The sequence below is a fragment of the Ahaetulla prasina genome, chromosome 5 (genome assembly GCF_028640845.1).
Source record: "Ahaetulla prasina isolate Xishuangbanna chromosome 5, ASM2864084v1, whole genome shotgun sequence".
Classification (NCBI taxonomy): domain Eukaryota; kingdom Metazoa; phylum Chordata; class Lepidosauria; order Squamata; family Colubridae; genus Ahaetulla; species Ahaetulla prasina.
This window is the reverse complement of record NC_080543.1, coordinates 6,319,607-6,340,635: the sequence shown is the minus strand read 5'-3', so window position 1 is coordinate 6,340,635 and position 21,029 is coordinate 6,319,607. Positions and strand designations below refer to the sequence as shown.

At 46.2% G+C, this 21,029-nt stretch overlaps 1 protein-coding gene across 1 annotated transcript in view; it reads left to right on the top strand.

The window, feature by feature from the left end:
* Positions 1-21,029, top strand: part of TENM4 (teneurin transmembrane protein 4) — a 750,531-nt gene that overhangs the window by 706,035 nt on the left and 23,467 nt on the right. Inside the window, exons 23-28 of the mRNA XM_058185522.1 lie at positions 619-639; positions 3,217-3,449; positions 4,939-5,093; positions 12,686-13,563; positions 15,404-15,576; positions 19,880-20,115. Coding sequence (XP_058041505.1) covers positions 619-639; positions 3,217-3,449; positions 4,939-5,093; positions 12,686-13,563; positions 15,404-15,576; positions 19,880-20,115 — 1,696 coding nt within the window. The remainder of the gene's footprint in view (positions 1-618; positions 640-3,216; positions 3,450-4,938; positions 5,094-12,685; positions 13,564-15,403; positions 15,577-19,879; positions 20,116-21,029) is intronic.

Below are 21,029 nucleotides of genomic sequence, written 5' to 3'. Positions count from 1 at the left end.
CCGCCCTTCTCCGAAGACTCAGGGCGGCTTACATGTGTTAAGCAATAGTCTTCATCCATTTGTATATTATATACAAAGTCAACTTTTATTGCCCCCAACAATCTGGGTCCTCATTTTACCTACCTTATAAAGGATGGAAGGCTGAGTCAACCTTGGGCCTGGTGGGATTTGAACCTGCAGTAATTGCAAGCAGCTGTGTTAATAACAGACTGTCTTATTCTTTATCGGCCAAGTGTGATTGGACACACAAAGAATTTGTCTTGGTGCATATGCTCTCAGTGTACATAAAAGAAAAGATACGTTCGTCAAGAATCCTAAGGTACAACACTTAATGATAGTCGTAGGGAACAAATACATTTTTGATATATTTTTTCCCCTCATGAAAGGTATCAGCGGACGCGACAGGTTTTCTCCGACAAGTTTCTTGCGCTTCGAAAAGGATCGATTTGCTAACTATTTATTTCTGCCTTGTAGAGAATGTGTAGTTGTTACTGTTGACTTTCCAGCCTAAGCCGCCAGGCTCGGAGTTCAACTTCTAACCTTCTCTCTCTCTCTCTCTCTCTCTCCCTCCTCCTTCCTTCTTCTCTTCTACCTTCCGCGTTCCTGCTCTTCTGTCAGAAATAAAGATTTCAGGCATAGGTAAGACACCCGCTGGTTAGTTGTGGGTTTCTCTTTGCTGTCACATTGCATGCTCTTCTCTGTTTTTTTTCCCCTTCTCTTGTCGTTGTACTTTATCAAGGTGTTTTAAGGTTTCTGGGCTGCCAACTGGTAAAGGAATATGGGTCAAATGCATTTTAATTTTTTTTAGATCCTACCCTGATAATGTAGCATATCGAGCAGCAAGCGGGTGAAATGCAAAGGAAATAAAAATGGGAAGTCCTGCGTTCGAAATCTGCAAGAGGCGTCACAAACTAAGCCCTTCCCCTTTTTTGCGCATGTGGGTGAAAGGGGCGTGGCTTAGATCACGATGCCACACCTCCCCTCTCCCGAATTTTGTTCTCTAGCATTATAAACCATGGTGGTGTAAAGATTAGATTAGATTAGATTAGATTAGATTAGATTAGATTAGATTAGATTAGATTAGATTAGATTAGATTAGATTAGAATTCTTTATTGGCCAAGTGTGATTGGACACACAAGGAATTTGTCTTTGGTGCATAAGCTCTCAGTGTACATAAAAAGACAAGATACATTCGTTAAGAATCATAAGGTAGAACACTTAATGATAGTCATAGGATACAAATAAGCAATCAAATCATAGTAGGAAACAACCAACATAAATCGTAAGGATACGATTAAAGATTAGATTAAATTATTAAAGATTACAGTAGATTAGATTAGATTTTTAATTCAAGATCCTTTTTTTGATATCAATATTTATTCATTTGTTGCAAGAGATCAAGGTGTTTTTATGAAGAACTGAGTATGTTGCTGGAATTGGGTATGTCTAGTGAGTGGTGCTGTGGCCTAGAGGGGGAGCTTTCGCCTCACAATCAGGAGGCTGCGAGTTCGATCCTAGGTAGAGGCAGATATTTCCCTCCCTGGGCACACTGAGAATATATATCTGCTGAACAAAACTCCGCACTGGCAACAGGAAGGGCATCCGGCCAGAAAAAACTCAACTCCATTCGGTTGCCCAGATTCCACCCCGCAAGGGATTATGCGGTTGTTAAAAGTAGATGAATTGGGTATGCCTAGTTTAATGAAAAGAAGGACTAGGGGAGACATGATAGCAGTCTTCCAATATTTGAGGGGCTGCCACAAAGAAGAGGGAGTCAAGCTATTCTGCAAAGCACTTAAAGGCAGGACGGGAAGCAATGGATGGAACCCTATCAAGGAGAGAAGCAACCGAGAAGCAAGGAGAAATTAGTTTAATTTAGAACAATTAATCAGCGGAGCAACTTGCCTTCAGAAGCTGTGGGTGCTTCAACCCTGTGACTTTCTAAGAATTGCTTGGACAGCCATTTGTCTGAAAGGATATAGGGCCGTGATAGTGAACCTATGCCACGTGTGCCCCAGCTCGCCCGCAGAGTCCTCTTGGCGGGCATGCGAGGCGTCACCCAGCTCAGCTCCACTGCGCATGAGCACGCGTGCTTCCTGCCCACTAGCTTATTTTGGGGATGCACAGGGGATGAGGCACATGCGGGAGACACATGCATGCCTGGGGGGGGTCACATGCATAGGGGCAGGGGTCACGTGTGCGGGAGGGTGAGACGTCTGAGAGAAAACCACCAAGCTCAGAGAGCACCAAAGACCCCACATTTGTCCTCCATGCTATAAACCCCACTCCCTTCTAGCCCTGATGATGTTCCCTGGTTGGGTAATGAACGGTCTGCAAGAAAACAACTGTTTTGTCCCCCTCGCCTCAGTCCGAGCGATGACTTAATTAGCCGGCAGCTATCAGCTTCTGGCAGCAAACTAGTGAGCGTCTGCCAAGTTGTCTCTTGTTATCTCGCTCGATGCCGATGAGTCAGCCAGGAACAAACAGTACTTCAGCTCTAGTTAAGCAGTTGATTTGCTTGCCACGAAGTGGTATAGCAGCCCTTGCTGCTTTTATACCCTGTGGGGTGTGGCTCCATGACTCAGCACTTCCTAGGCCTGCTCCACCCTTGCTTCTGTTGTTCCCGCCTCTCCTGCCTATGAAACCTAGGGTCCAGCCAGGCCTGATTGCCATCAGCCGGGTCTGGAGGCGTGGCCTGAGGGGGAAAAGAATCAGGGGACGGAGGTCTCGTTATCTCCTCCACCTGGCCTGCCTCTGGCTCCTGGAGCTAAGCCAGGGAAGCCGGTGCTCCAGAGGTAATTCCTGATGGCCCTTCCCCCTCACTTTCCGAGTCACTTTCTGGCAGGGGCCTCGGCTCGGGGGGGCGCAGACACAACAACAACCTAGCTCACAGATGCACCAAGGACCTCTCAGATCAGGGGTCTCCAACCTTGGCAACTTTAAGACTTGTGGACTTCAACTCCCAGAATTCCTCAGCCAGCTTTGCTACCCCTACCTCAGACCCCTACCTCAGTTCACACATTCTTTTAACCAGCTTTAAGTTTTCGCTTCTGGCTTGTGCAGAAATCAGGTCTTCCAATCCGTCTGTCCTTCAGTTCTTTGCTTATTACGTTTGGCTTTTGGGGACGTCGCTGGGCCGCCATTCACAATTAAGTTCTGGCTTCCGGGTTATGCAAGAGATTAAACGGGCTCCTTCCGCCCTCGATTTTTTGCAGTCACAGCCCAGCTCATAAATATTACCTGACCGCCGACCCAACCTCTGGATCCATCTACCTCTCTGACACCAGCAGCCGTCGTATCTTCAAGATCAAGTCAACGACGGTGATCAAAGACATCGTGAAGAACTCGGAAGTGGTAGCTGGGACAGGAGACCAGTGCCTTCCGTTCGATGACACCCACTGCGGAGATGGAGGGAAAGCAACCGAAGCCACCCTAACAAGTCCCAGGGGTAAGTGGGACTATTTTAAGAGGAGGGGTGGAACACGGGTAATCCACAACTTACAGCTATTCATTTAGTGACCGTTTGACGTTACAACAGTTCTTAAGGACGTCTCTCCATGAGCATCAGTGAGGATGTGCCATGATGCCAGCATGCGAACCTCACGACTTAGAAATATTCTCCTTAGAAATATTCTACTTTACTTTTTACTTTACTTTACTTTACTTTACTGTCATTGGTACAACAAAATTAAATGCCATTTTCTGTGTACATTATAACTATAAAAATAAAAACACAAGCATCCATCCATCCTTTACATTCTATAAAATTGAAATTGCACTATACCTTAGAATTCAATAAGGTTATTGCCCTGGGATAGAAGCTGTTTTTCAGCTTATTTGTCCTTGTTTTTATTGTCCTGTACCGTCTGCCAGATGGTAATAGTTCAAATAAAAGGTGCCCAGGATGAGATGGATCTTTAAGAATGTGTTTGAACTTTCTTAAGGCAGCGGGAGCTATAAAGCTCTTCCAAAGAGGGGAGAGGGCAACCAATGATCCTCTGGGCAATGACGTTGACCCTCTGGAGCACTGTCTTATCTGCCATTGTGCAATTGGCAAACCGTACACAGGTGCAGTAAGTTAAAATACTCTCTGTGGTGCAGCGGTAAAAGGTCACCAGCAGTTTTTCATTCAGTTGTTGTTTCCTGAGAAGTCTCAGGTAGTATAATCTCTGCTGGGCCCTTTTGACCAGTGCTGCAATGTGAATGCCCCAGGTCTTGTCCTCTTTTTTAGAATGAGACAGCTAAATGACAATGTCCATTTACTGCAGTGGCTCCCTGATTATAAACAATTTACCATCATCTTTGAATCGAACCTGGCAGAAGCCATTTTTCTATTCCTCGGTTGCCACACGGAGTGGGGAGGGGCAAGGAGGATGAAACGCTAGACAAAACACAGAACTTTCTCTTGAGAACCAAGGTCATCTCTGCAGGTGGTGGATAGAGACAGGGAGGAGTGCCTTGAGAACCCACCAGTTAACCTAATTGGCCTATTTTAATTATATTGAAACCACGAGAAACATTTAGAGTTGATTTTCCATTTGATCGTGCCGATAGGATGTACCCAATAAAGAAGTTCTTAAAGGAAAAGTTTAGCCTCAGAGTTCTGATTTGCTTGGGTTCGTTAGTCTGGATCATGACATTTACTTTATTGAAGTTGGTAGCTCCTTAATTGGGTATTGTTTATCAAACGAACAGTAAACAAAAGGATAATCCAGAAACCATCAGGAACACTCCCACCAACACTTGACAGCACAAACCAGTAGTATATAACCAGAGAGCCAACCCCCCACTCTCTGCTACACTGATGATGTTACCTAGTTGGGTCATGAAACGTCTGCAGGAAAACAGCCAAGCTCAGAGAGCACCAAGGACCCAACAAAACAAACTTTTTAATATCCAAGTTAAGTTGTTAACTTGAGTTTGTTTCCTCGTCACAGGCATTACAGTGGACAAGTTTGGGTTTATTTATTTTGTGGATGGTACGATGATCCGACGTGTGGACCAAAATGGAATCATCTCAACGGTCCTCGGTTCTAATGACCTGACATCCACCCGACCTCTGAGCTGTGATTCAGTCATGGATATCTCCCAGGTAGGTACAGGTGTCTCGTATTATCATTTTTCTCTGGTTCCTCTTTTTCCTTCTGTGTTCCTTCTCATAGTGGAAATGTCTCTTTTTCAGTGAATTATATTTTCTACATGTCTGTGGAGATTCTCAGTCATCCAGGTCATGGTTGCCTCCAAGCAGGGGTGAAATGCTACCGGTTCACACCGGTTTGGCCAAACCGGTAGCAATGGCGGCATGTGGTTCAGAGAACCAGTAGCTATGGCAGTGCAAGGCTCCGCCTACCTGCCTGGTCGTTGTCCAAAGCACCTGAGGGCAGGACAAGAAGCAATGGACGGAAACTAATCAAGGAGAGAAACAACCTAGAACTAAGGAGAAATTTCCTGACAATTAGAACAATTAATCAGTGGAACGACTTTCCTCCAGAAGTTGTGAATGCTCCAACACTGGAAGTTTTTAAGAAGAGGTTGGATAACCATTTGTCTGAAGTGGTGTAGGGTTTCCTGCCTGGGCAGGGGGTTGGATTAGATGACCTCCAAGGTCCCTTCCAACTCTATTATTCTTGTTAAATATGATTTAAATCATATTTAGTGATCAGTTATACTGATCACTTTGTTGTTTTAAGAAGGTTATGCACCGGAGACAAATTCCTTGTGTGTCCAATCACACTTAAAGAATTCTATTCTATTCTAAAATATAAATTCAAATGTGGCTATATTATAAGTATACACTGCCCCACGTTCCAGTTCAATTTTTTTTTCTCCGGTTTTATTTCCTGGTACACTTCATGAGCTTGCAATGAATGCAATTTGGCTTTGTGTCGAAGACCACCCTGGGTTTTGGGGTACGAGTTCAATTTGATACCTCTCAAACGGTTGCCCAAATTATCAACAGCAGGAAAATGGCGGATTCTGAATTGCATTCGATTGCAAATGGCTTGCGAGCGAGTGTTGTCCCGCTGAGCTTTTTAAACTCCGACTGTTGAAGACTGCTTTTTTAAAATATATATATATATATATTAAAATATATATATATATTTTCAGAAACTGAATTTCCAGGCTAAGGCAGACATATCTGAGATTGCCTAAAAGTTTAGGAATTAAAGACAGGCATTATATGCAATTGGGATTCCATTCTGAAGCCGTAACTTCTAAATACAAATAATGCCTGACCTTATTATTGAAATAGTTTGAGGAAATATTCTTTGTTCTGCTGAAAACGGTGATTGGCTGGTTCTCTTGAATGCTGTTCCTTAGGCACAATAGACCCCAATGGGGAGCCTCCCTTTTTTTTAACCACCCGTATAATTCTCTCTTGTCCACCTGCCCTTTATTCTTCTCCCGTTCTTTCTTCCTCTAATTTGAAAAGATTGCTCGGCTACCCCACTGCCTGCCATTTACGAGCTCGATAAAAATGACAGGGCTATAAAAGGTCACTTGCTTTGCAGACTCTGAAGCAAACACTTGTTAATTCCACATCTATAAACTCAGCTTTGCGTTCTGCCTAGAGAAGGTTGACGCAGGCTTGGATGCTGGATTTTTTAATGTCTGTTTTGGGGCCACTCTGGATTTTTCTAAGTTAGGCTTAACCGAATATGGTACACCGCAAAATCAGGAGACTGCGATTTCGATCCTAAGTAGCGACGGATATTTCTCTCTCTAGGCGCAAAGAGAAAATATTTGCTGTGAGCTCCACATAGGCGTCAGGAAGGGCATCTGCCAGTAAATGCTCAGCTCCATTCAGTCACCCTCGACTCCACCCCGATGCAAGGGATTACACCCCAATGCAAGGGATTACAGGGTCTTTAAGCAGGTGGGGGAAGGCTTACAGAAGTCAAGTTACATTTTGTTTTTATTATTTTATTTTATTTTCTTAAACATTATAATACTAAATGAGAGCCAGTTTGGTGTAGGGCTGAAAGCAGCAGATAGAAAGTGGGAAGATCATGAGTTCAAGTCCCGCCTTAGACATGAAAGTCGGCGAGGTGATTTTAGGCCTGATCACCGACCAGACATTGAGTTCTAGTCCCACCTTAAGCAGGATAGCCAACTGAGTGTCTCTGGGCCAATCACTAGGAGACAGTGAGTTCTAGTCCCTCCTTTATAGTCAACTGGGTGATTCTGGTCCAATCACCAGGAGATGGTGAGTTCTAGTCCTACCTTAGGCATGATAACCAATTGGGTGACTTTGGGCCACACAGCAGAGATGGTGAATTCTAGTTCCACGTTAAACCATAAAAGCCAGCTGGGTAATTTTGGGCCACTCACTCTCTCCCAGCCTAGCCCACCTCCTAGGATCTCATTACTAAACTAGGTAACATCATCGGTGCAATATTTGATAATGAAACCTCTGCAAGAAAACCCCCAAGCTCAGAGAGCACCAAGGACCAAACAGTCCAACCCTGAGCGACAAATATTTCTCTTCCATCAGTACTCTTGACTCACTGGGACCCATTAAGGCAGTGATGGCTAACTTTTTTGTTGTCGTGTGCCGAAAGAGTGCATGCATGCCCGCACCCATAATGCAATGCACGCACAACCCCCTCCCTGCGTGCCCCGCCCATGCACATGTGCACACGAACTACTGTGCATGTGCATGTGACCCCCCCACACACCCGCACTATCCCTGCGCCCCATTTTGGGCCTAGTAGGCCTCCCTGCAGCCTCCTGGGAGCAAAGAACGGGCCACGTAGGGACCATGACCATCACACACACACACATACACACACATACCACGTTTTGGGCCTAGTAGGCCTCCCTGCAGCCTCCTGGGAGCAAAAACGGGCCACGTAGGGACCATGACACACACACACAAACACACACAAACACACACACACACACACCACGTTTTGGGCCTAGTAGGCCTCCCTGCAGCCTCCTGGGAGCAAAAACGGGCCATGCAGGGACCATGACACACACACAAACACACATACACACACATACCACGTTTTGGGCCTAGTAGGCCTCCCTGCAGCCTCCTGGGAGCAAAAACGTGCCACATGGGGGCCACGCCACACACACACACACACACACACACACACTGTGCCACATTTGGGGCCTAGTAGGCCTTCCTGCAGCCTCCTGGGAGCAAAAACGGGCCACATGGGAGCACCACGCTCCCCCATACCCCATTTTGGACCTAGTAGGCCTCCCTGCACTTATAACCCATAATGCAATGCGCGCACGATCCCCCATGCACCCCACCCGCTTGTGCATGCGCATGTGAACCGCCCCCGCTCTCCACCCACCCACCCACCCCCCGCGCATGCACGCGCGTCTCCCTCATGCGCCCTGCGCATGCGCTGCAAAGACCCGAAAATCAGCTGTCCAGCGGGAGGCACGCACACATGCGCGGTGGAGCCGAGCCAGGGCGACGGCTCGCGTTCCCGCAGAGCGAGCTCGATAGTTCGCCGCCACGGCATTAAGGCTTCCAGGAGAGGAGCCCCTTTTTAAGCCTTTAATGGCTCCTGCGTTTCTTTGGGGGAGATCAAGGGGATGTACACGTCTCCGGTTGTGGGCCATTCCCTTTCCGTTGGCTAAAATGTAGAATTGCCCCTGTTGTAGAAAACTTACATCTTAAAGTGAGGAGACAAGACCACGAAGGATTTGAGAAACAAGAATTAATTTATTATTTGCGCAAATAGGACGTAGACCCCCACTCGGGTGGAAAACAAAGGTCTGAGTCTCGTGCATGGCTTAAACATAATCTTTTATACTTTTTGGTTATAGACATTGCCATAAGAAAAAAGAAGAAGTTATCCTAATTGGTTGAAATAAACAAAAGCCCATATATGGTCTACTCTTATCATACACCTTCTGGATACACGTGTTACTCTCGATGCCCCCTCCTCTTTGCACATAGTCACAAGAACAGTTTGTAGAAATATTTCTGCACTTTCCCGAAAGCTTGCAAAACCATATACCTGCCCAATGGTATACTTCTGCTTTCTAAGTGACACGTTGACTTTTATACAAGTTGGTAATATCTGATCTTCTTATAATCCTAACAAATAAACATAAAGCACTTGTATTATAAAGCATTGGGGTCTTGCTTCACCCCCAATGGAATAATGGGGTTAATTAATAATTCCTCTTATGGGAAGGCAGCCGTGACAGCCAGAAGCGAAAGAAACAAAAGCCAGAAACACGTTTTGATTGGATTTAAACCCACCCACCCAAAGGAATATCTTGACAGGATGATGTCATGGAGGCGAACAGAAAGAAGAAGGGGTTTCCCCCCCCAAAAAAAAAAAAACATATTTGACTTTCAAGGCAAAGGAAGTTGAAAAGTATCCCAGAGAAACACAATGATGTATTGTTGTTGCCCAGGGAACTGCAGAGGTATCTTCAGGGAGACCCAGAAGCTGAGTTTGATTCAAAAAGAGGCTTCATCTGTAAATTATTTGGCTTTAGCTTAATTGGCCGGTTAAAGGGGAAATCCTCATCTAGTTGACTCGGGACCGAGACGATGGATGAGCTCACATGTTAGGTGTTCCTTTGTAGGTATAACAGAATTGGAAGGGACCTTGGAGGTCTTCTAGTCAAACCCCCTGCTCAGGCAGGAAACCCTATACCATTCCAGACAAAACAGAGAAGAGGGAGTCCAAATATGACTTCAAATATGACTTCAGTAATAGAATTGTTAATGCTTGGAATACACTACCAGACTCTATGGTCTCTTCCCAAAATCCCCAAAACTTCAACCAAAGACTATCTACTGTTGACCTCACCCCATTCCTAAGAGGTCTGTAAGGGGCGTGCATAAGAGCACCAGCGTGCCTACTGTTCCTGTCCTAATGTTCCCCTTGATTGTATCCAATTTGTATTGTAATTTCATGCTTATACTTATATATATTTATTATTTATTTATTTATTATTTCAATTTCTATACCGCCCTTCTCCCAAAGGACTCAGGGCGGTTTACAGCCTGATAAAACAACAGATACAAAAATTAAAAAACAAATTTAAAAGACTGATTCAAAATTGGCTGAAAATTCTAAAAACTAATAAAAACCCCATTAAAAACTATTAGGCCAGTTCACAATATACTATTGTGTTTGACAAATAAATAAATAAAAATTTTTTTAAAAAGCACCAGAGGATAGAACAAGAAGCAATGGGTGGAAACTAATCAAGGAGAGAAGCAAAATAGAACTAAGGAGAAATTCCTTGACAGAACAATTAATCAGTGGAACAACTTGCCTCCAGACGTTGTGAATGCTCCAACACTGGAAATTTTTTAAAAACTGTTGGATAACCATTTGTCTGAAATGGTGTAGGATTTCCTGCCTCGGCAGGGGGTTGGACTAGAAGACCTCCAAGGTCCCTTCCAACTCTGTTGTTATATTCTGTTCAATAAATGGAAATCATTATTAATGAAAGAGCATTCTTAGTAAAAAAAAAAATCTACTCAAAGGATTGGTGTGGGAGAGCCTTCATAATTTAAGACGCAGCTTAGTCCCGTGGCATTGATTGATTGACTTATTCTTTGATTGACTGATGTCAACTCAGTGTCAACTTTTAAGTGACCACTGAGATAGCTTTTCTCCAAGATATGTTTAAATCAGAGCTGCTCTATGTTCTATATGAAACATGTAAAGTCTTAAATGGTCTCCCAGAGAACATTTTGTCTTTGTCCAAATAATGACTTCACCTTGAGCAAAAATTCCATAGTGGCTCCGTGCATTATCATTAAATCCCAGGAAAAATTCTTTTTTTCCTTCAGAGTTTCTTCCAGCAGAAAGTGGCTAAATTTCAAAGGTTATCAACAAAAGAAATTTAACGTAGATGTTATTTTATATTATGTATACGGCCAGCTGCTGTGGCCTAGAGGTGGAGCTCTTGCCTCACAATCAGGAGGTTGTGAGTTCGATCCTAGGTAGAGGCAGATGTAGGGTCTCCTGCTTGGGCAGGAGGTTGGACTAGATGACCTGCAAGGTCCCTTCCGACTCTGTTAATCTGTAATATGTTACGTTATACTATATTGCATTACAATGCATTATTATGTTGCAGTACATTGTATTATATTATATATTAATAATAACATCATTATACAAGATGTACAATGGGAATAAAGGCCATACTATTACAGTTTAAATTAGATTAGATCTAATCATATATTAGGTAAAGGTAAAGGTTCCCCTTGCACATATGTGCTAGTCGTTCCTGACTCTAGGGGGCAGTGCTCATCTCCGTTTCAAAGCCGAAGAGCCAGCACTGTCCCAAGACGTCTCCGTGGTCATGTGGCGGGCGTGACAAACCACCAATGGCACATGGAACACTGCTACCTTCCCACCAAAGGTGGTCCCTATTTTTCTACGTGCATTTTTTATGTGCTTTCAAACTGCTAGGTTGGCAGAAGTTGGGACAAGTAACGGGAGCTCACCCTGTTCCGCGGCATTAGGAATTCGAACTGCTGAACTGCTGACCTTTCGATCGACAAGCTCAGCGTCTTAGCCATTGAGCACCGCGTCCCTTAATCATATATTATATATGTCAAATATATAATGATATAATATATAAGGTATAGTATAGTATAGTAGTATAATACGATATGATATGGTATGATACGGTATGGTATTGTAATATAATGTAATGTAATGTAATGTAACATATGCTTTTTCCCACTTGTCTCTTGAAAAAGCATCTTTGGAAAAACTATGACCTGGATGATTGAGAATCTCCATAGTCATGTCATATTATAACATAACATAACATAACATAACATAACATAACATAACATAACATAACATAACATAACATAACATAACATATACAATAATGTTATGTTATATTACATTGCATTGCATTGCATTGCATTACAAGTACTCTTCAACTTACAATCTTGTGACTGGAGGAAAGGAAAGAAAGGAAAAGTGGAAAGGAAAGGGAGAGAGAGCAAAGGAAAGGAAGAGAGAAAAAAGGAGGAAGGAAGGAAGGAAGGAAGGAAGAAAGGAAGGGAAGGAGGGGAGGCAAGGAAGGAAGAAAAGGAAGGAAGAAAGGAGGAAGGAAGGAAGGAAGGAAGGAAGGAAGAAAGGAAAGGTGGAAAGGAAAGGGAGAGAGAGCAAAGGAAGGGAAGAGAAAAAAAAGGAGGAAGGAAGGAAGGAAGGAAGGAAGAAAGGAAGGGAAGGAGGGGAGGCAAGGAAGGAAGAAAAGGAAGGAAGAAAGGAGGAAGGAAAGGAAGGAAGGAAGGAAGGAAGAAAGAAAGAAAGAAAGGAAGAAAGAAAGAAAGAAAGAAAGAAAGAAAGAAAGAAAGAAAGAAAGAAAGAAAGAAAGAAAGAAAGAAAGAAAGAAAGAAAGAAAGAAAGAAATTCACTTTGCGCATTCTCTACGACCAGGCTGGCTGGCCTACACTTTGATCTCCCAGCAGTCATCTGAACGGTGTGAACATCACCTATTCCTCCAGCGGACATATAGTCAGGGTCCAAAGGAGTACTATGTCCGAAAGAATGGTATACAACCAAGCGGGCAGAATTATATCCCGTATGCAACTCATTAACAACCTTGCTTAGCGTATTCCGGTCCCGATTGGGGTCATAAGTCGAGGACTATCAGTAACTGAAAAATAATAAAACGATCTCACCCGTCACTTGTCTTCCTCTTTTTTGTTGTTTTTTTAAGGTTCGTTTGGAGTGGCCCACCGACCTGGCCGTCAACCCCATGGACAATTCTCTCTACGTTCTGGACAACAACGTCGTCTTACAGATTTCCGAAAACCACCAGGTGCGCATCGTGGCGGGCCGTCCGATGCACTGTCAAGTCCCAGGCATCGACCACTTCCTTCTGAGCAAAGTAGCCATTCACGCCACGTTGGAATCGGCCACGGCGGTGGCGGTCTCGCACAGCGGCGTCCTGTACATCGCCGAGACCGACGAGAAGAAGATCAACCGGATCCGACAGGTCACCACGAACGGCGAAATTTCGCTGGTCGCCGGAGCCCCCAGCGGCTGCGATTGTAAGAACGACGCCAACTGCGATTGCTTCTCCGGAGACGATGGGTACGCCAAGGACGCCAAGCTGAACGCTCCGGCTTCCCTCGCGGTGTGCTCTGACGGGGAGTTGTACGTGGCTGATCTTGGGAACATCCGGATCCGTTTCATCCGGAAAAACAAACCTTTCCTGAACACGCAGAACCTGTACGAATTATCCTCGCCCATCGATCAGGAACTCTACCTGTTCGATGCTAGCGGCAAGCACGTTTTCACGCAGAGCCTCCCGACCGGAGATTATCTGTACAATTTCACCTACACGGGAGATGGAGACATCACCCTGGTGACCGACAACAATGGAAATTTGGTTAATATCCGGAGAGATTCGACCGGGATGCCACTGTGGCTGGTGGTGCCAGACGGACAGGTCTACTGGCTCACGATGGGCACCAACAGCGCCCTCAAGAGTGTGACTGCACAGGGCCAAGAGATAGCCATGATGACCTACCATGGCAATTCGGGCCTCTTAGCTACCAAGAGCAATGAAAACGGGTGGACCACGTTTTACGAGTGAGTATTTCTCGAGATGACGTTTTCAAACTTGGACGTTGGATACAGACGAGTCCTCAGCTTACAAATTTCAGGTTCGGTTGTGGTCGTAAGTCGAGGACTACCTGTATCGGAACTGGAAGGGTTCCCTCAGAGGTCATCTAGACCGGCACAGACCTCCCTGTGGTCACACACAACTGCAGTTTTAAGCACTCAGCCACCGGGCTGTATTTAATGACGGTTTGCGGCGTCCCTCAGTCGAATGATTTCATTTCACGGTGGTTTTGCTGATATTTTCTTCTGGATTTTGTCTGAATCGGAAGCTTCTGTTTGACCATCCGAGAAATGATAACATGCTTTGCTGGCTGAGGAACTCTGGGAGTTGAAGTCCACAAGTCTTAAAAGAGCCAAGTTTGCAGACCCCTGATCTAGAATGATCTTCCTGGGTAGCAAGATCTGAAACTTTAGAGCAGTATTATTCAGGTATAAGATGTGTGGAGTTCAACTTCCCAGATTTGAAGGGGAGAGGAGAGGAGAGGAAAGGAAAGGAAAGGAGGAAGGGAAGAGGTGGAAAGGAAGGGAAAGGAAAAAGGAAAGGAAAAAGGGAATGGGGAAAGGAAAGGAAAGGAAAGGAAAGGAAAGGAAAGGAAAGGAAAGGATAGGAAAGGAAAGGATAGGAAAGGAAAGGAAAGGGGAGGGAGGAAAGGAAAGGAAAGGAAAGGAAAGGAGGAAGGGAAGAGGAGGCAAGGAAAGGAGATGAAAGGAAAGGAAAGGAAAGGAAAGGAAAGGAAAGGAAAGGAAAGGAAAGGAAAGGGGAGGGAGAAAAGGAAAGGAAAGGTAGAAAGAGGAGAAGGAAGGAAGATTAGTTTCCTAAGTGATCGAGAGGAATGTCTACAGCCCCCACCCCCCATTCGGATTTCATTCTATGCTGCCTTTTCAATTGTAAAGAAGTTTCTGTTTGAGCAGGAACATTTTACACCTCATTCTGCATCTAATTAAAAACAGCAGTTAAAAGGAATATTAATCTCTCGCTGTGCAACTTTCTCCGCCAAAGGGAAGCCACGGGCACAAAACAGCACAGGTGAAATGTCACCCTTTAAATTGCACAAGTCCCCCACGCCAGAAGCCTACACGCTAGAAATGTCGTAACACTTCATAACAAGAGTGAACTCATTTTTAAACCGGTGAGATGTCCTGCTTCCTTGACCGAAAATCTGGTGCTTTGACCTAGGAACACTGGAGTACCCAAACCAGAATGCACATGCACTGGAAACCCAAAGACCAGCTGGCTGTCTTGCGCATGCCTGGTTTTTGGCCATTTTCCAGGCCGTTTTCCGGTGCTCCAGAAAACAGCCCTGAAAACAGACAGAAAAAGGCTCAGAAATGGCCCAAAAAAGGTCCAGAAATGGCCCAAAAACCAGGGTGGTTTTTTGGCCATTTTCCAGGCTGTTTTCCAGTGTTCCAGAAAACGGCCCTGAAAACAGCCAGAAAAGGGTCCAGAAATGGCCCCGAAAAACAGCCTGGTTTTTTGGCCATTTTCCAGGCCGTTTTCCGGTGCTCCAGAAAACGCCCCTGAAAACAGACAGAAAAAGGTCCAGAAATGGCCCGAAAAACAGCCTGGTTTTTGGCCATTTTCCAGGCCGTTTTCCGGTGCTCCGCCACCCACAAAAACCATCTGGCCAATGCTGGAAACCAGAAGAGCAGCTGGCCACAGAGCTCGTGCCCACAGAGAGGGCTCTGTGTGCCACCTCTGGCATGCGTGCCGCCATAGGTTTGCCATCACAGGCCTAGGAGATTCCCCTCAGTTTATCTCTCCTTTCTCGCTCTTTCATTCGTGTTCGTACGTCTCTTTCTTTCCCAGATACGACAGCTTTGGGCACCTCACTAACATCACTTTCCCAACCGGTCAAGTCACCACTTTCCGGAGCGATACGGACAGCTCTGTCCACGTCCAGATTGAGACCTCCAGCAAGGACGATGTAACCATCACCACCAACCTCTCGGCATCGGGAGCCTACTATACCCTCCTGCAAGGTAAACCCAACCTATTTTGACAGCTTTTGCCTGTGAGATCTTTTAAGTTTTGCTTAATTGAACTGGGATATGACAGCCTCAGAGCAGAGTTCCCCAAAATTTCCGATTTGGCAGACTTGGCGGAAGGAGAGGGACGACAAAGGATGGTTTTGCACGAGCGGCCAGCAAATGTGAGCGCACGCAGCTCCGTTTGCACGAGCGGCAGGCGCGTGTGCCTGCCGCTCGTGCAAATGGAGCACACACACTCGCCCGCTGCTCGCGGAAGTGGGGATGTGCACGCGTGTGCTCGCCTGCCGCTTCCGTGACCCAATTCCAAATGGCTCACGGCAGAGGAGTGATCCCAGGCCTGGGGATTGGGGACCCCTGCCTTAGCGAAAAAGATGCATAAAGTCCCTCTTGAATGGAAGTTATTAATAAAAGACCCTAACAGTGAACGTTATTTCTGGGTTTGTTAAATCTAATCATTGTATGAAGTTTCTGAAAAGTAAGGACTTTGGGCTCACCACCAGGAGACATGAGTTCTAGTCCCATCTTGGGCATGCAAAACGGCTAGGTGATTTTGAGCCAGTTACCAGGAGAGAGTGAGTTGTAGTCCTTCCTTAGGCATGAAAGCCAGCTGGGTGACTTCGGGCTATGAAAACCAGCTGGGTGATTTTGGACTAACTACCAGGGAAGAGTTTTCAAGTCCTTCCTTAGGCATGAAAGCCAGCTGAGTGATTTTGGACTGATTACCAGGAGAGATTGCCAGGAGAGATCAATCCCTCCAAGACAGAGTGGCTGTGGATGCCGGCATCCCGGTACAGTCAGCTGCAACCGCGGCTGACTGTTGGGGGCGAGTCATTGGCCCCGACGGAGAGGGTGCGTAACTTGGGCGTCCTCCTGGATGAACGGCTGTCCTTTGAAGATCATTTGGCGGCCGTCTCCAGGAGAGCTTTTTACCAGGTTCGCCTGGTACGCCAGTTGCGCCCCTTTCTGGACCGGGATGCCCTATGCACGGTCACTCACGCCCTCGTGACGTCTCGCCTGGATTACTGCAATGCTCTCTACATGGGGCTCCCCTTGAAGGGCATCCGGAGACTGCAGTTAGTCCAGAATGCGGCTGCGGGTGATAGAAGGAGCCCTCGTGGCTCCCGGGTGACACCTATCCTGCGCAGACTGCACTGGCTACCTGTGGCCTTCGGGTGCGCTTCAAGGTGTTGGTGACCACCTTTAAAGCGCTCCATGGCATAGGGCCGGGCTATTCTGGGACCGCCTTCTGCTACCGAATACCTCTCACCGACCCGTGCGCTCTCACAGAGAGGGACTCCTCAGGGTGCCGTCAGCTAGGCAGTGCCGTCTGGCGACGCCCAGGGGAAGGGCCTTCTCTGTGGGGGCTCCCGCCCTCTGGAACGAGCTCCCCCCAGGACTTCGCCAACTCTCGGACCTTAGAACCTTCCGTCGTGAGCTTAAAACACACTTATTTAGGTGCGCAGGACTGGACTAGGTTTTTTAGATTTTTAAATTTTTGAAATTTTAAATTTTATATTGATTTTAATTGGTTTTGGTAATCAGGCTGGTTAGAATAAGTTTTTTATTTGTGTTTTAATCTGTATTTATATGTCCTTTTTATATGCCTGTTAACCGCCCTGAGTCCCTCGGGAGATAGGGCGGTATACAAATGTGATCAATAAATAAATAAATAAAAGATTGAGTTCTAGTCCTTCCTTAGGCATGAAAGGCAGCTGGGTGACTTTGGGCTATGAAAACCAGCTGGGTGATTTTGTACTAATTACTGGAGAAGAGTAAGTTCTAGTCCTTTCTTAGACATCAAAGCCAGCTGAGTGAGTGGTATTTTGGGCCAAATACCAGGAGAGAGTGAGTTCTAGTCCCGCCTTAGGCATGAAAGCCAGCTGGGTGACTTTGGGCCAGTCGCTCCCTCCCTCATCACAACCCACTTCACAGAATTGCTGTTGTGAGGAAAATAAGAGGAGGAGGAAGCATTGTGAGCGTTTGCCACCTTGAGTAATTTATAACCATAATAAAGTTGCAGTAAAAATAAATGAATAAAATAAATGATAGAAGATTAAGCAAAATAACATTTGTCAGAGTAATGATTTAAGAGATGACCAGCTGCTACGATGTTGTAATGCTGGGAATGAGTCAGCAAGGGTTTTTTTTGGCTGATATCACTTTAAGGGCCTGTAATAAGAAGAGGCCCTGTTGGGGGGTATTTCTCCGAGTGTGCTTCCATGCTGTAATTGCTGATTGCTGTTTGTTTGAGGTCTGACTGAAGTATGTGTATGTATATATTCTTTGTAGATAAAACCACTATTTAAACCTCTGTTTACTGTATTTGCTCCTGGGTTGTCTTACATAGTCACACTGTACGCACTCTGACAACCTTAATGGCAATATGTAAGAATATCCTATTTTAGCGCCTGCCAGGTGTGTAGGATTTAAGGGTATCCGCTGGAAAAGACTACAATATCTTCTGTACCCAAAAAAAATAAGACCATCTCTAACTGATTCAGCCGTTTTAGAAAAATTAAAATGCCAGATTAATGCTGGAAAGAAAATTCGGCTCCACCTCAGGAGTCTAATTAAGCAACAGAAAGCACTTTTAGGACTCTTTGGGGAGTTAATTGAATAGGCCACGATTTAAACGACCAGAGATAAGTAAAAGTCTGTAATAATTGTCTCCTGATCCAGCATCTCAATATTCAATTGCTCCGAGCTGCTTCTGGGAAATCATCAGGGCCAGAGGTGATCATTCAGATAGTGGATATAGGGAGTCCTGAACTTACAACCATTAGTTTAGTGACCAAAGCTACAATAGCACTGAGTGAGTTACGACTGTTTTTCAGACTTGTGAGCATCGCAGCATCCTCAAAATTGCGATCAAAATTCAAGACACTCGGCAACTGGCATGTACCCCCGACAGTTGCAGTGTCCCAGGGTCACATGATGCCCTTTTGCGGCCTTCTGACAAGCAAAGTCAACGGGAAAGCCAGATTCACTTAACAGCCTGGTTACTAAAGTAAGAGCTGCAGCGATTCCCTTAACAACGGGGGCAAGACAGGTCGTAAAAACAGGGCAAGACTCACTTAACAGCGGTCTCGCTCAGCCCCGGAAATTTTGGGCACAGTTGTGGCCGTAAATCGAGGATTACCGGTAATGGACTCGATCTGAGCGATCGGCGTGTGCCGTTTTTACAAATGAAACATTTGGATGAAATTTTAACAGGTGAAAATTGGAGCCAATAAAGTGGCCTTTCCCAGTTAGCACCTGGATGTGCAGCTCATTAAAGGAAGTTATTTGCGGGGGGAAAAGTCAGAACCAATCTTTTCTTTAGTGAAAGATTTGAAAGCCAGCACACTGTTGAACTGGTTAACCACTGAGGGGGTCCTTGGTACACTCTGAGCTTGCTTGTTTTCTTGCAGACGGTTCATTACCCAACTAGGTAACAACATCAGTGCTCAGGATGATGTGGTAATGCTAGCACTGATGATGTTACCTAATTAGAGGAATGAAACGCCTGCAAGAAAGCAAGCAAGCTCAAGGGAGCACCAAGGACCCCACAGTCCTCCTCCTCCTCCTCCTCTTCCACCAACCCCACTCTCTTTTAGCACTGATGATGTTATCTAGTTTGGTAACGAAACGTTTGCAAGAAAACAAGCTCAGAGAGCATCAAGGATCACACAATTGCGTCCCCCTCCTCCTCCTCCTCCTCTTCCACCAAACCCCATTCTCTTTTAGCATTGATGGTGTTACCTAGTTTGGTCATGAAATGTCTGCAAAAAATAACCAAGTTCAAAGAGCACCAAGGACCCACAGCCTTCTTCCTCTTCCTCCTCTTCCTCCTCCTCCTCTTCCACCAACCCCACTCTCTTTTAGCACTGATGATGTTACCTAGTTAGGGTCATGAAACATCTGCAAGAAAACAAGGAAGCTCAGAGAGCACCAAGGACCCGTAATCCTCCTCCTCCACCTGCTCCTCCTCTTCTCCTCCTTTTCCTCTTCTTCCTCCTCCTCCTCTTCCACCAACCCCACTCTCTTTTAGCACTGATGATGTTACCTAGTTAGGGTCATGAAACGTCTGCAAGAAAACCAGCAAGCTCAGAGAGCACCGAGGACCCCTCACTTCAGCCCTGAGCTACAAATATTCTCCTTTAGCGGTGAGCCACTCCGAATCCCGATAATTAAAGCACTCAGATTTTCTGACCCGCCTTGCTTCATGTTTCCTTTGCATAACTAACGTGAGCTGCGGAGGGTCGGCTACCTATCTAATGTTGTTGTGTGTGGGGGGGTTTCCCCCCTTGTGTAGATCAAGTGCGCAACAGCTACTACATCGGGGCAGACGGTTCTCTCCGCCTGATGTTGGCTAACGGCATGGAGGTGGCTCTCCAGACGGAACCGCATCTCCTGGCGGGCACCGTGAATCCCACAGTGGGGAAGAGAAACGTGACTCTGCCCATCGACAACGGTCTCAACCTGGTCGAATGGCGGCAACGGAAAGAACAATCCAGAGGCCAGATCACCGTGTTCGGACGCAGGCTGAGGGTGAGTAAGCCGTTCCCGGTCAGAACTGGTGATGGGAATGGAAATTCTTCTGGTCACCGAGATGGAAAGGGACAAATGTTTAAAATTACAGCCAGAGTGGTGGTGGGAGAAAATGGAACATAGATTTTGGGTTTTATCGATTTGATAAATTTGTTGCTATAGAAACCCGTGATGATGAAGGTCAGCTCAGCTCCGGCATGCATGCGTGCACCGGCCAGCTGATTTTTGGGCCTTCTGGGCTTACTAGAAGTAGGGAAACAGGCTGTTTCCTGCCTCCAGCGGGCCCGTTTTTCTCTCTCACCTGGCTCCAGAGCCTCTCTAGGAGTCTCTGGAGGCTGGGGACAGCAAAAAATGTCACTTCCTGTCCAACCGCAAGTTGGTAAACAGGCCGTTTCTGGCCTCCGGAGGGCCTCCAGGGGGGTAGGAAAGGCAATTTTTGCCCTCCCCAGATTCATAGAGAGGCTCTGGAGCCAGGTGAGAGAGAAAAATGGGCCTATTGAGCCATCGCGTGACAGGAGTGGGGAGGGGAGTCACGCACGGATCCGTGGGGGCGGGGCGCATAGAATTATGGGTGTGGGCACATGTGCACGCGACGCACACACACCCCGGCACGCGATGGCAAAAAGGTTAGCCATCACTGGTTTAAACCAATGATGGCTAACCTTTTCTGGACTGAGTGCCCAAAGCACGGGTCCGAACCCCCAAAATGCAATGCCCCCCCTGCACGGCCCCTGCGGCCCCACAGCACGCGCCCTGCCCCTCGTGCACGCACAGGAGAGACCCGACAACCAACTGGCCGGGGGGAGCCACCCACACATGCACGACAGAGCTGAACTGGGGCGATGGCTCACGTGCCCACAGAAGAAGGAGCTGCGTTCCACCTACAGCAAGCGTGCCATAGATTCACCGTCACG